The sequence below is a fragment of the Erinaceus europaeus genome, chromosome 15 (genome assembly GCF_950295315.1).
Source record: "Erinaceus europaeus chromosome 15, mEriEur2.1, whole genome shotgun sequence".
Lineage (NCBI taxonomy): Eukaryota > Metazoa > Chordata > Mammalia > Eulipotyphla > Erinaceidae > Erinaceus > Erinaceus europaeus.
Window position 1 is genome coordinate 78,188,075 of NC_080176.1, and position 15,625 is coordinate 78,203,699.

A 15,625-nucleotide genomic window follows, 5' to 3' on the forward strand; every position below is an offset into this window, starting at 1 on the left:
CAAAGTGAGCACCCCCCCAACAACAACAACAACAACAACAAAAAGATGGAAGACACCAACTGTAAACCGTACACCGGCCACACCTGCTTTTCAGGATACAAAGGACACAGCAGACTCCTGCAAACAGTGCTGGAGATGAGAAGCCTCTGGATAAACAGAACAGAACTAGAACCTGCAAACACAACAAAACCTTTCTTGTTTTTCCTCTCCCAAAGGAAGAGCCTACACTGTGGTCCACAATCTCCTTGTACTTCTCTGCCTCTGAGAATGACCCCAGAAAGTAGAATGAAGCAAATGAAGCTCTTCTAAAACTCATCAGAACCGTGACCCTCTGATACTTGAAAAAGAACAAATGGGGGGCCGGGTAGTGGTTCACCTAAGTGAGTGCACACATTACAGCACACAAGGGCTCAAGTTCAAGTCCCTGGTTCTCCACCTGCAGGGGAAAAGCTTCACGAGTGGTGAAGCAGGGCTGCAAGTCTCTTTCTCGCTCTCTCTTTTTCTCTCCCTCTCTACCTCCCCCCTCAAATTTCTGTCTTTATCCAAATTATTTATATATATATATATATATATATATATGTATATTTATGAAATGCTCTTGGCAACTTTTTTTTCTGTGAAGTCTTCTTATTATGTAGAAAGAGTGCTTCATGGGTAAATATTTAACAAGGGAACTCCCCCTGCTGCCTTTCAGTTCTCTTAAGCCTTGGACTGTGTTATGCAGTCTTTAAAAAAAAGAATGTATCAGTATTTCTCCCCCCTTCTAGGTCAGGCCTTATGCACACATGAACTACCATCTGCTCTGAGGTGACTTTTTTTGGACAAAGATTGAAGCACATGCAAAGTGACAGCTCCCTGCTCTTCTTCCCTCTAGATGTGAGAGCCTAGGATCTGTCAGATAAGGAAGCATTTACTCAAGTGCCAGCCAGGTCAGGGATAAAGCTTCCCACCCCCAGCCACATCCTTCATCCAGGCCCTGAAGACACAGGCAAAACCTGCAAACTGCCTTGGTTCTGGGAGCATTTTCATCGTTCATCCCATGAGTAGCACGTCAAATATTTAATTTTGCCTGAAATCAAACCGAGGGGCCAGGTGTGAAAGAGAAACAGATTCACAGCTCTGTCTCCTCTGGAGTCATGCTAACAGGGGCCCAAATGCTGAGGTTACTGCTACACCTGATTAAAGTGAGGTTAAATTGCCTTAAAAAAAAATATTGGACAGAACCTTTGAACCTCACAAGCAATAATTCTTGGGGTGGGGAGGGAGGACTTTCTACCTGCACCCTACAGAATCAATACTATTTTACCAGCACAAACTTGCCCACAGCTCAGTCAGCTGCTTGCTGGATTAAAGCAAAAATTATGTTAAAGGACAGAAAATAGTAACTAAAGGAGCCAGTGAAAGGATTAAGTCATTGGTGATGAAACATTGCTTTGCCGCATAACTGGGAGACACCAGGAGCGCCCTCAGACATATGGTTGTGAGGGAGTGGAGAGACCGGTCAGTGGAGACCACCTGGATACAAAAAGCACCTATTTTCTAAGTGGGATGCCTCAGCCCCCAACTCCCTTGGAAGTAGAGAATGAAGACAGCTAGGAGTTTGACTACTGTTGGTGTGTGTGTGTGTGTGTGTGTGTGTGTGTGTGTGTGTGTGTGTGTGTGAGTGTGTGTGTGTGTGTGTTTGTGTGTGTGTGTGTTTGTGTGTGTGTGTGAGTGTGTGTGTGTGTGTGTGTTTGTGTGTGTGTGTTTGTGTGTGAGTGTGTGTGTTTGTGTGTGTGTGTGTGAGTGTGTGTGTGTGTGTGTGTGAGTGTGTGTGTGTTTGTGTGTGTGTGTGTGTTTGTGTGTGTGTGTGAGTGTGTGTGTGTGTGTTTTGTGTGTGTGTGTTTGTGTGTGTGTGTGAGTGTGTGTGTGTGTTTGTGTGTGTGTGTTTGTGTGTGTGTGTGTTTGTGTGTGTGTGTGTGAGTGTGTGTGTGTGTGTTTGTGTGTGTGTGTGTGTGTGTGTTTGTGTGTGTGTGTGTGTGTTTGTGTGTGTGTGTGTTTGTGTGTGTGTGTGTGAGTGTGTGTGTGTGTGTGTTTGTGTGTGTGTGTGTTTGTGTGTGTGTGTGTGAGTGTGTGTGTGTGTGTTTGTGTGTGTGTGTGTTTGTGTGTGTGTGTTTGTGTGTGTGTGTGTGTGAGTGTGTGTGTGTGTGTATGTTTGTGTGTGTGTGTTTGTGTGTGTGTGTGTGTGTGTGTGTTTGTGTGTGTGTGTGTGTGTGTGTGTGTGTGGTTTGTTACCTTTTTTTTAGACACGATGGTCTAGACCTCTAATAGATCCCTCTCTCCACTGTCACTGGCCACTTCTATCAGGAACATCATCATAAGCCCTTTTGAGGGCCTCTCTAGCACCCTGCCTTCCCTGTATAGCAGCAATGGTAGACACTGTCCCTCTCTGGAGGGAGGCTGGGTCATCCTACTCTGGCCACTCGAGGAAGAGGGGTCCTGCAACGAGTGAAGCCTAGCTAGATCTTTCCCAGCTGTGACCATAGGCTGTGAGCTCAGACTGACAGGGACTTGGAAGTTACAAAGGTTCCTGTGCTAAATGTGAATCTACATGGGCTCTGGGCCAAGCTGATGGAGTAAACAGTTTATTGTACTTATATATTTTCAAGTTTGGGAGCAACTCTCTGCCCTAACCTAGCTTTTGAGTCCTATTTTTAACTCTGACACCATCTTCTCAGACAATATTTTTAGTCCACCTCCATGTTCACTACCAAACTCAAGCAAAAAATTACTAATCATGGGCCCCTAGGAACATACCTCAAATAGACTTCCTAGCTTCTTTCCACCCTAAGATCCCTATTCTCATCTGCTCTATTCCTACTTTTTGGTTCATTTTTATTAAACATTTTGTCCTGTTTTATATCTTAGTGCCTTGCAGCCACCAAGTTACAGATGCTACTATGATTCCATCCTGAACTCCCTGGGCAGACGACCTCACCAATATGTCCTGGGACCTCACCTCTCTGGAACTCTATGCCACTAAGGAAAGACAGAAAGAAGCAGGCTGGGGGTATGGATCAACATGCCAACCCCCATGTCCATCAGAGAAGCGATTACAGAAGCCAGAACTTTGACCTTCTGCACTCCAAAAACTACTTTGGCCCATACTCCCAGAGAGGGAGAAATAGTAGGCAAAGATGACTAGAGGACTCTGAACTCCAATTCCATCAGAACCCTGAGAGGGAGGAGGAAAAATGGAAGGAAGGACACTTGGAAGTGGTGATAGATGCAGATGTGACTTAGGAAGAGAAGGCTAGGCCATAGGAAGAAATGGACAAATCATATATATATGTCAATCCCTATCTGTAACCTTGGGAGAAGTACCACAGTTTCCAATGAAGTGAATGAACTCAGAACTCTGGTGGTGGGGAAGGTGTGGAACTCTACCCCTGTTGTCTTATAATTGTTTACATCCATATTAAGTCACTAATAAAAAAATAAAACATGAGAGTTTGACTTTTTTTTCCCCCCTCTTTCATATCTATGTGCTTTGTGCTCTGAAATGCACCAGTTCAATCAAGGATCACACTAAAAAGATCTATCAGTTCTCCAAGAGTCACAAGATGCTCCAGGGAAAGCCATGTTTTTCAACAGGCACTGAACGGCAACAAAGGGCTGAAAACAAGAGAACCGAGCGGAGCAGAACATTTTACAAAGGTTCAAAAATATAATCACTCAACAGCACATGACTGCCAGACTAGGAGCAATAAGGTCTTTTCTTCTTTTTTTTTTTCTCCCCCTGCAAACTAAATTATTGAAAGGAGTCATGTGATTGTTCATAGGCAGGAAGATGCACTTTCCCAGGAAAAGCTTGTCATTAAAAATATTATGGAAAACCGGCTCTTCTTCAGGCTATTTTTAATTTCATCATCCTACTGCCAAAACTGGCCATGAATGGCTGATATTCAGACACTCAGGGAAAAAAAAAAAAAAGCTTTTCTTTTTCTTGATTCTGTACATTTGCAAGAGGGCGGCACCGCTTTCTAGTTAGTCAGATGCTTTGCTGGATGTGAACTACAGTTAGAAAAGAGACATTAGGGGCTGGGCAGTGGTGCACCCGGTTAAGCACACACATTACCATGTACACGAACCCAGGTTTGAGTCCCCACTCCTCACCTCTGGGGGTCGGAATGAGTGGTGAAAAGCAGGTCTGCAGGCGTCTAGCTTTCTTTCTCCCTGGTACTCCCCCCATCCCCAATTTCTCTCTGTCCTATCAAATAAAAAAGGGGGAAAAATGGCCACTAAGAGCAATGGATTCATTGTGCTGGCACCAAGCCCTAGTGATAATCCTAGTGGCAATATAAAAAATAAAGAAAGACTAAGGCAAGCATAAACCTATGGGACTACATCAAAGTAAAAGGCACAGCAAAAGAAACCACTACCCAAACCAAAAGACCCCTCACAGAATGGGAGAAGATCTTTACATGCCATACATCAGACAAGAGGCTAATAACCAGAATATATAAAGAGCTTGCCAAACTCAACAAGAAAACAAATAACCCCATCCAAAAATGGGGAGAGAACATAGACAGAAGATTCACCACAGAAGAGATCCAAAAGACTGAGAAACACATGAAAAAATGCTCCAAGTCTTTGATTGTCAGAGAAATGCAAATAAAGACAACAATGAGATACCACTTCACTCCTGTGAGAATGTCATACATCATAAAAGGTAACAGTAGCAAATGCTGGAGAGGGTGTGAGGTCAAAGGAACCCTCCTGCACTGCACTGTGGGAATGTCAATTCGTCCAGCCTCTGTGGAGAGCAGTCTGGAGAACTCTCAGAAGGCTAAAAATGGACCTACCCTGTGATCCTGTAATTCCTCTCCTGGGGATCTATCCTAAGGAACCCAACACACCCATCCAAAAAGATCTGTGTACACATATGTTTTTAGCAGCATACTTTGTAATAGCCAAATCCTGGAAGCAACCCAGGTGTCCAACACCAGATGAGTGGCTGAGCAAGTTGCTGTCTATATACACAATGGAATACTATTCAGCTATTAAAAATGGTGACTTCACTGTTTTCAGCCGATCTTGGATGGACCTTGAAAAATTCATGTTAAGTGAAATAAGTCAGAAACAGAAGGATGAATATGAGATGATCTCACTCTCAGAAGTTGAAAAACGAGATCAGAAGAGAAAACACAAGTAGAACCTGAACTGGAATTGGTGTATTGCTCCAAAGTAAAAGACTCTGGAATACAGGTCCTTCAGAGGACCTAGTGGGGGTTGTATTGTTTTATGGAAAACTAAGAAATGTTATGCATGTACAAACTATTGTATTTACTGTTGAATGTGAAACATTAATTCCCCAATAAAGAAATTTAAAAAAAAAAGAAAAGAGACATTACTGTCTGAACAATAAAAAGGAAGCTGAAGTCCACTGGACGTGGAGAAATAAGTTCCTATCTTTCTAAGCCACAGTGACCAAATGACATACACACAAAGTCGGAGCAGCTCTCACCAAGAAAACAAAGCCAGTTGCACCAAAGCAAAGAATTCCAGGAAAGAAGGGGGAGGGGATGAAGAGTGTGTTGGGGGGATCCTGGTGCATGATAGTGGAGGGGGACCTAGGTTGGGGTGAGACTAGTTTGCAGACACCTGTCACGGTGAGACTAGTTTGCAGACACCTGTCACAAGGAGATGAAAAATTGTACCCATGTGTCAACAACTGTACCATGAACCATTAACCATCCCCTCACAAAGCAATGGGAAAAAAAAAAAACAACCAAATAATGTCCTGCTTTAGCCATCTTTTTTTTTTTTTTCTTTTATTTGATAGGCAGAGAGAAATTGAGAGGGGATGGGGAGATAAGAGAGGGAGAGAAAAAGAGAGACACCTGCGGCCCTGCCACACCTCTCATAAAACTTCCCTATAGGTGGAGGCCAGGGGCTTGAACCTGGGTCCTTGTGTATTGTAACATGCATATACCCAACCACCCAGCCCCCTCACCTTACTTTATTCTCTTGTCTAAGACAGAAGCAGTGAGTTGTCACACTTTTGAGTTTGGAGAGAGTCACCAACACTCACTCCCCATGCACTTGCCCACAGCTCCACCAACTGCTGGCTGGACTCCTTCTGCCTTAAAGCAAAAACTCTATTAAAGGAAAAGGAAGAGGAAAAAGGAATCTAAGGCGCCACTGAATGAGTTAAACTCCCCACCTCTGATGGGAGTAGCAAAGCGTTATAATGGGATTGGTGATACAAACTACGGAGCCACTGTGGAAATCATTCTTCAGAAGACACAGAGCTTGTAAGCACTTATTCCCCCACCTATCACTCCAGTCCCTTTCCTCCCGAAGAGTCAGATCTCTTTAGTGGCTGTCTGAGAACAACGCAGCATTCCAGTTAATGCTATGAACCTGTGAGGTATCTAGAAAGAGACACTGGAGCATCTAGCAGGCTTGTCCATTCTTTTTCTTTCTTTTTTTTTTTTTAAAAGATGTTCCCCCAGGGAGCAGTGTGGGTGATGGCAACAATGTCCTTAACTTCAAGGTGCACACAAACATCTACAGTTATTGCAGTCCTCAGCTCCTGGCTCAGTAGTTCTGGGGTGATACCTGAGGGTCTGCATCTCTGAGAAGCTCCCAGGTGATACCCACACACCTGCACTGACTGAGCTGCAGAGTCAAAGATACTTCTAGAACCATTGTGTGCTCTCTTGCTTTCTCTCTTCCTCTCTCTCCCATCCCTGGGTCCTGCCTCTTTCTGGAAGCCACACAATGCCTTACTCCCACTAAGAAAGCCACATTCCACTCAGCACCAAACTCCTTCTATTTTTTTTTCTAACGTGAAGGCTCCCAGAACCATCTCTCAGACGCCCTGCTTTCTCCAAGTCAGAGAACAGAGAATGCAAACAGCCTGCCTTAGCCTCAGAAAGGTTCTAATTTTGTAGCTGCCAAGAAAAAAAAAAAAAAAAACTGGTTTGGAGTCGAAAGTCTTTGCTGATGTAGCCTCAGCATGTGAGCAGATCTGCTGAATTCTGTAAAGGCTGCGGGTCCCCACGGAATGCGCTAAGGAAACAGGCTCACCTACTTCCGGAACCTCCCCATGACTAGTGACAGGACTCCAGCCAAGCTGCTACTCGCTACTAGAGGTGCAGCTTCTGCTGGCGCACACCTGGAACGCCTGCCTGTGTGCCAGAGCCAGATGCCCGCAAAGAACTCGCAGATGAGCACTGCACCTTCCTCGAGACAGCCCAGCCATTCATCACTCTTAAGTGCTACCCACTTTTATTTATTTATTTTCCCTTTTGTTGCACTTGTTTTTTTTATTGTTGTAGTTATTATTGTTGTTGATGTCATCATTGTTGGATAGGACAGAGAGAAATGGAGAGAGGAGGGGAAGACTGAGAGGGGGAGAGAAAGATAGACACATGCAGACCTGCTTCACTGCTTGTGAAGCGACTCCCCTGCAGATGGGGAGCCTGGGCTTGAACCGCGGGATCCTTACACCGGTCCTTGCGCTTTGCGCCACGTGCGATTAACCGGCTGCGCTACCGCCTGACTCCCAGTGCTACGCACTTTCATCCCAAAGTGTCGACTTCAGAATTCCGTGTTCTGACACCCACGTGCTCCGCCAAGTTGCTCTGTGTTCCTATGTGGTCACCCAGCAGCATTGTACTGAAGACAACTGTGTGCTTTACTTCCAGCCAGTTCAGTTTCTATATGATTTATCTTCGACTATAAGTGGTTTTGTCCAAAAAGAGAAGTGTTGTCATGCTTTTCAGTATGCCATTGTGGTTTGGCATCATAAAATGTAGACTCTACATTTATCAGCCTCAGATACCTGCTTGACCACAAAGATAGACACTGCTATGAAGACTCTATTTTCAAAGGAGGGGGGAAAAATGAGCCTTCCTTTACAAAGAAACCTCAACTGTATGTATGTTAATATACAGCATCTTGTAGAGCTCAAGGTCCTATCTCAGTGCCTCTCAGACACCTCTGCCTCACATTCCCATCTTTGATGAAACTACTTGGTGCATGGCATCCAACACCTACGGTTTCTTTCTGCAGAAAGTTTTAAAATCTTTCACACACATACACACACACACACACACACACACACACACACGAAATACACACACAGAACTAGTGAGACCGTGGAGTCAGTTTTAGTTTGCTTCTTTTCATGATCCTTTTGGAGTCTGGAGATCCATCCTGCCTTGTTTATGGTAGATAAGAATACAATCATAGACTTATGCCAACAGTGAAGGGGAAAAACTTCTTTTCACCCTTTAGTTACTAAAGATTGGATAATGGGGGGGAGGGTTGACCAAAAAAAATCATAAAGAGAATTTTACTTTGAAAAATTTAAAAGGGCTATTTTAGTTCATTGCTCTGAAGTTGTCACTTTTTTCTTTCTTTTTTTTTTTAATATATATTTATTTATTCCCTTTTGTTGCCCTTGTTGTTTTACTGTTGTGGTTATTATTGTTGTTGTTACTGATGTTGTTGTTGCTGGATAGGACAGAGAGAAATGGAGAGAGGAGGGGAAGACAGAGAGGGGGAGAGAAAGATAGACACCTGCAGACCTGCCTCACCGCTTGTGAAGTCACTCACTCCCCTGCAGGTAGGGAGCCGGGAGCTCGAACCCAGATCCTTATGCCAGTCCTTGCGCTTTGCTCCATGTGCACTTAACCCGCTGGCTACTGCCTGACTTCCCATGAAGCTGTCACTGTTAAACACCAAGCAGCGGCTTTGATTTTGCCAACTTCGGCCAAGTGGAATCAGATGTTCATGCTGACCTATTGAAAACTCTCTTTTTTAATAAAATTTTTGTGATGATTTATGTATTATTGGCTACAGACTGAGATAAACTGAGAGGGGAGAGGGAAATACAGAGGGAGAGACACAGAGACACCTGCAGCCCTGTTTCACCACTCCTGAAGCTTTCCCGCCGCAGGTGGGGACCAGGGGCTTGAACCTGGGTCCTTGTGCACTGTAATGTGAGTACTTAACCAGGTGTGCCACTGCCTGGTCCTTGACCTATTAATAATTTTTTTTGTCCTCTCTCTTTTTGACCCCACCATGTAAGTGTAAATTCTAGTCAAATATGTGCTACCCTTGACATCTAATCCACTAGCAAGTCACTTCTCTAGGCTTTTGTCCCTGTTAAGATCCTATAAAATAATACCACTAGTAATTCTCCCTAGACTATGAAAAAAAGAAATTGGATCATTTTTCAAAGATGATTCCTCAGAATAAAACAAAAAGTCTAAAACCAATTCCAACAAAACATGTTCCTCTTCTCCTTTTCCATAAATTAATGACCCATTAGGAAAAGGTGCCTATTTCACTTGCAGTTCTCCAATTTTAGTATCAGTCTTCCCCTCACTTCAAAAAAAAAAAAAAAGTCACACTCCAAAGAGGACTTTTTGGTGACCTGTTGGAAGCTCTACCTAGCACAGCACCAGTAAAAACCACTTCACAGGTGTTCCTAACAACTATACACAGCAAGGCCACAAGAAAATCCACAGCTAAGGATCAATTCTTCCGTGCCTCACAGAGACACTTGAGGTTCAACTGTTTGCAGCAGGGAGGAAGCCACATAACGGTGTGGATTCTAGGGGGGTTGACAGCACCAGATACTAAAATCCCAACAGACTTACGAATTAGCCACCAGTTATAGAAACAGAACGTGAAGTAATTGTAGCCTGTGCAAATTCTGTCACGGATGACATACTGGAAGGCCACCACAGCTGAACCATCTCCAGGTCACTCCAAGTCACCGTCACTAAAGCAGTGGCAGCATGGAGAACAGACTGTCTCTTGGAAGGTCCACTGACCTCTTTCCAAACGCTGCTAATTTCCCGGGGGGGGGGGGGGGGGGGGCTACCTTGGGTAGATAATCCTAAATGAGTGAGAAAAGGGATACCTTGGTCTTTCTCCTCTGGGACCTGTTCTTCTAACTGGTCGGCTTTCTACTTTGACATGCGGCCCAGGGAGAGCTGGTTCAGGATACAGAGTGGTAGCTTTGCCATCACAGTTTCAACACACCAGCCAGAAGCAGGCCAGGAGACACAGATGCCTAGGCATCCCGGGAGTCCCAAATCTGAGAAGCTCTTCCAAGAGCCAACCAACTGGGCCACAACAGCAACTCTCAGCCTCAACTTCAACCTTTTTCCCCCAGCAAGAACAACACCGCTGGGACAGGCTTGATGGGTCCCAAGGTAGGGTGGTGCAAGAGCGCTTGCCAACGCGGAAAAAGGGAGAGAAGCGCCACACCTGGTGTTACTTCACCAGCCCAGCCTTGAACCAGAGACCCTTCCCCAACCCCGGCCAAGCATCTCAGTCGCCAGCGTGCCACTGGGCCAGAGGGCACCTACCCAGCCTCCGTTGTCCTGGATCCAGGTGTGCAGGTGGCGGTTCAGGTACTCCGTCATCCACAAGGCGATGTTGTCCACCAGGGGCGACATCTCCCGGTTGACGCTCTCCACGCACATGACCCCGCCGAACTCAAAGAAGGCCACAATCCGCCCCCAGTTCACCCCATCCCTGAAGAGCTCCTCCACCACCGTGGCGAAGCGCCCCCTGGCGGTGAAGGGCGTCAGGTGCAGCTGGCTGGACATCTCGGCGAAGTCGCGGCGGTAGCGGCGGGAGAAGTCGTCGCCTGCCTGGCGCAGGGTCAGGTGCACCACCGGGGGCACCGGGCTGAGCGTCGGCCCCACCGGGGTGGGGTTGGTGGGGGCGGCCGGGGGCGGCGAGGTCCTGGAGGCCTGGGGCGCGCGGCCCGGCGGGGAGGAGAAGATGCCCGGCGCGGGGGTGGCGCCCGCGTCCCCCGGGTCCCCCGCGTCCCACTCGTAGCCTCTCTGCGCCAGCTTATAGTGGATGTACTTCATGACGATCTCCCGGTTATCATACCCTGTTCTGCCCGCGTGCGCCATCCTGCACCGGAGGACGAGTAGCCCAGGACCAAGTGCGCCCCAGCTCCGAGGGAACGTCCCCCCTTCCTCCACCTCCACCAGCACCAGCACCACCACCACCACCACCACCACCACCACTACCCCTCCAAGAACGAAGGAGAGTTATAATCCAGCTATTTTATTGGCTGTGCTTGACATTCTTGGATGAGGGGGTGTCTCCAGTCACGCGGAACGCTAGATCCCGGAGGCTCTCTTTGTGCAGGTGATGCAGGTAATCTTTTTGGATTTTATTGCCCTTTCTGATCTTTATTTCATGAGGCACATGATGACGGTGATGACGAGTTATTGTGATTATCAGTCTGCTTCCTCCCGTGCTGCTAAAAGGTTAGACATACACACAGCCGCGCGCGCGCGAGCGCTGTCAGTCCAGTCTGGTCGCGTCCTCCCGCGCACGCCAGGTGAAGCCAGGGCGGGCGGACCACGGCCCGTGCCCGGCGCGCAGGAGCCACCGAGCCGCCTGGAAGCCCAACTTATTTGAATGCGCTGCGAGTGAAGCAGGCCAGGGATCCCATAGAAAGTTTCATGAAACCGATTTCCTGTGCAATGAACTTACTTGTATCTCTCAGGGCCAGCCTGCTCTTCTGTCAAGTTTCTTTTCTGTGTGTGCAAAGAAAACAAATACATGAGAAGAAAGGGGAGATTAAAAAAAAAGAAGAAAGAAAGAAATCCACCCAATCTTCAGAACTCTCCGACTGGTCGCTGGTCTGAAACTTCCAAACACATCAAAATGAATCGGCGGGGTGGGCGGTGAGAACGACGAGGGTTTCCACGCTGCTGGCCAGACTCTGGGCTCCCCCAGAAACGTCAATTCTTAGGTCCCAAGAGCACGAGAAAAGAATTACAAAAAAAAAAAAAGGCGGCGGCAGATGGATCCCAACGTGCGGCAGCCCGTCTGTGCACAAGTCCCGGGCTCCTCGCCCCGCGGGCACTTTACACGCGCGCTGAGCACTCGCGGGGGCGCACACGTGGAGCGCCAGCCGGGGGCGCGGGCCGCGGGGACCCTCCTGGGCCCCGACTCCGGCGGCGGCGGCCGGCTCCCCCGCGAGGCTGCCCGGGCTGCAGGCAGGCAGGACGCGCCGCTCGGGGCCGGAGCCGAGCGCTGTGTGTGGTGCGCCGCCGCCGAGCGAGCGAGCCAGCGAGCGAGCGCCGGGGGAGGGGGAGGGGATGGGGGAGGAGGGTTGGGGGAGGGCTCTCTTTTTTCCCTCTTTTCCTAAAAAGGATGACTGCTCCGAAGTTCTCCCCCCCTCTGGATCCCCTCTTCCGCTGCACCCCACCGGCGCACCCCGCCTCCGGGCCGCGCACCCTGTCTCCTCCCCCCGGCGGCGGCGCCTCCCGGGCTATGACGGCCGCGCGGCGGGGAGGGGACCGGCCGGGCACACGGCAGGCGGCGGCGGCGCGGGGACCCGGGGCGGGCGGGCCGGCGGGAGCGCGGGGGCGGGGAGGAAGGGGGCGGCGCGGCCCGGGGCCTGGGGGCGGCCTCTGACTTCATTCTCCTCCCGCGGCGGCTGGTTTCCTGTCCGTACGTCACTCGGTTCATTCAAAAAAAAAAAAGCAGAGCCAGCGCCCTCCCCGGGGCCGCCCTCCACCCCCGCCGGCCGGTTAAAGGCGCCGCGGCCCGGGCGCGCGGAGGGGTGGCCGGCTCGGGGCCCCGCGCGCTGCGGGCCTGCCCGGGGGCGAGCGGTGGGGGGCGCGGCCCGGCGGCGGGACCTCCCGGGCAGGCGGTGCGGTGGGTGCGCGCGGGCTCCTTGGGGCCTGCGGCGGCGGCGGGGACGCGCTCGGGCCGGGGGAGGTGGCGCCGAGGAAACTGGGGCCTGGGTGGCTTTGCGATCGCGGCGAGCTTCTCTGACCCAGAGATCGAGCCAACTAGCGAGAGAGACCGAGCGAGGCGGCCGGCGATCGCTCCGATCCTGTGTGCGCGCGCACTGCTGGGTCCTTTCTAGCCGCGAGTGTGCTCGTGTGCGCGCCTGCACCCTTTCTCTGTGTGTAGGTGCAGCTCTGACCCTTTGGAACCATGGATCCTTCAGAGAGTGTGTGTGTGTGTGTGTGTGTGTGTGTGTGTGTGTGTGTGTGTGTGTGTGTGTGTGTGTGTGTGTGTGTGTGTGTGTGTGTGTGTGTTGTGTTTTGATTCTTTCCAGACAAGTGTGTGTGGTCACACGAACGCGCGCGTGTTTCCATCCTGTCCAAGCTTCAGGACAACCAAGAGCCTGTGTGTGCCTTGGCCTTGTGAGCCTAACCAAGAAAGTGCGTGTGTGTGCATGTGTGTCCGCGCGCCTGCGCTCTGACCCTATCAACCAGCCACCCAGCACACCAAGTGTGTGCGCGCGCATTTGCTTTGATCCTGCCGGCCCCTCCATTCTTTCCAGCCAAGTGTGTGTGTGCACGCAGGTGCGTGCCTTGACCCTTGCTAATAACCTTCATTCTTCTAGCCCGTGTGTGTGTGTGTGTGTGTGTGTGTGTGTGTGTGTGTGTGTGTTGGTGCACACCTGTCTGAACTCCCCAGATCATTCTGATTCTCGAGAGGGGGAAGGAGGTTATTCCTAGCTAGCTTCACAGGCTCAGGTAATACACAGAGATTGTATTACCAGAGTTAGAGACAAGACCCAGGACAGTGAGATCAAGCAGTGGGAGCTAGGGGCTGCCCTCACCCCCCTCAGGTGCAGAGGAGACCCCACACACTGATCAGTGAGGCATTATCATCACATTCACATCCAAGTTGCTTCCTAGGTGTCCCCTCAGAAGACACATTCAGGAGACTCCTGCCTTGACTGAGGCCAGTTAAAGGGGTTGGGGGATAGATTTGCAAAAACTTAAATGGTAAAGCAGGGTGGAGGAGATAGCATAATGGTTAATGTCTGAGGCTCTGGAGTTCCAGGTTCAGTCGAGTAGTGCTCTGGAAAACAAAAACAAGCAATAACAAAAAAAAAAGGGTCAGGTAATATTTGCCATCTGCACCCCAACTATTTTTGCACCAGATTAGTGTTAGCCACAGACTTGGCAAATATTAGGCCTCTTCTAACCCCATGGTAGGCAGAGTTCAGAAGCCTCCAAGGTCATCTGACAGTCATCCTGGATGGGTCAAGTTACAGCTGAGTGCACACAAACACATATACATACATATGTGCACACAGGACATATTTTGTCTTCATCAATATGAATAGCCCACAGGAGGAAAAAAATAAACACAAGGCCAAAAAGTTGTGTTTTTAATTCTTTCTTTTTTTTAATCTAAGAGTCTTGGACAAATAAAGCACCAAGAAAGAAAGTGGGGGGAGTCTGCAAAAAGCATAGGTTACTTAATAAGGCTCAAGTGCAAGTCTGTGGGGACACTGAATTCTTGAGGTGACAGAGAAGTGGTGGGTGAGGTCTGCTATGTGCACGGTTACATTTGTGCCCTGGCTTCCCGCGTTCCTAGCCTCTAAACCAAAGTCTTTCCTCCTAAGCAAAGGAGCACACCTGAATGCTGTTTCCCTTTCTTCATTCAGTACACCAAACTAGTCAAGCTCTGGCACACAGAAAGGAATGCCAAGTGCCAATTTGTTTTCTAGGCAAGACGTGCTTGCCTTACCCCCCTACACACACACACACACACACACACACACACACACACTCACTCTCCATGGCTGTGAGGGGTGTTCCTTTGACCCTGGAGATGGGCTGGCTCAGACTATAATAGCATAGGGATCTTTGGAACTTGCATGAACGTCCCCAACAATCTGGCTCAGGGGTCAACTCAGAACATTGTCTTAACCCCCAAAGTGACTGAAGAGGAATTGAAAGCCTGAGTGCCGCTGAGACCCGGCATGGGAGTGAGGAAACGAGAGGACAGAAGTGGAGAAGACTACTTCTGCAGAGGGAAAGGCTGGAGGGAGACCCGTCGAGAGAACCGACAGCTTCCTTCTTGTCCCCTCTATGGGCCCCATCCAGTCTCACTTCACACACAGATCCCTTTGTTGGTTTAGGGACATTGATTTATCAGTGAGAGCACCAGAGCATCTCTCTGGCATATGCGATGCCTGGGGATCAAACTCAGGACCGCACACTCACAGGTCTAGCACTCCAGACATGAGCCACTTCTCGGGTGGACCACCTTCTTTTTTTTCTTTTTTTGCCTCCAGGGTTACCCCTGGGGCTTGGTGCCAGCGCTATAAATCTACTGCTCCTGGCAGCCATCTTCTCCATTTTTTAGGGTAGGACAGGGAGGAATTGAGACAGGAGGGGGAGAGAATGCGAGACACCTGAAGACCTGCTTTGCTGCTTGTGAAGCATGCCTGCTACAGGGGAGAAGCAGAGGGCTTTACTCCTGACCCTTGTGTGGGTCCATGTGCTAGTACTATGTGCACTTAACTGGGTGCACCTTATTTCTTGTCTCTCCTTTTTCTCCCCGCCATGATTACCACTGAGGCTTGGTGCCTACACAATGAATCCACCACTCCGGATGGCCAATTTTTCCTTTTGTTTTTTTCTTTATTCGATAGGACAGAGATAAATTGAGGGAGGGAGATAGAGGAGAGAGACAAGGAGGCCAGGTGGTAGTGCACTGGGTTAAGCACACATAAAGTACAAGGATCCTGGTTTGAGTCCTCGGCTCCCCACCTGCAGGGGAGTCACTTGACAAATAGTGAAGTAGTTCTGCAGGTGTCTTTCTCCCTCTCTAT

At 49.1% G+C, this 15,625-nt stretch overlaps 1 protein-coding gene across 2 annotated transcripts in view; it reads right to left on the reverse strand.

Annotated features, from left to right (window-relative positions):
• Positions 1 to 12,390, reverse strand: part of BCL2 (BCL2 apoptosis regulator) — a 225,324-nt gene extending 212,934 nt beyond the window's left edge. Inside the window, exon 1 of one of the 2 annotated variants that reach the window (XM_007523960.3) lies at positions 10,374 to 12,383. In XM_007523960.3, coding sequence (XP_007524022.1) covers positions 10,374 to 10,931 — 558 coding nt within the window. In that variant the 5' untranslated portion in view covers positions 10,932 to 12,383. Of the gene's footprint in view, positions 1 to 10,373 lie in introns of both variants that reach the window. The other variant, XM_060174009.1, reaches the window with a different exon arrangement.
• Between the last annotated feature and the right edge of the window lie 3,235 nt (positions 12,391 to 15,625).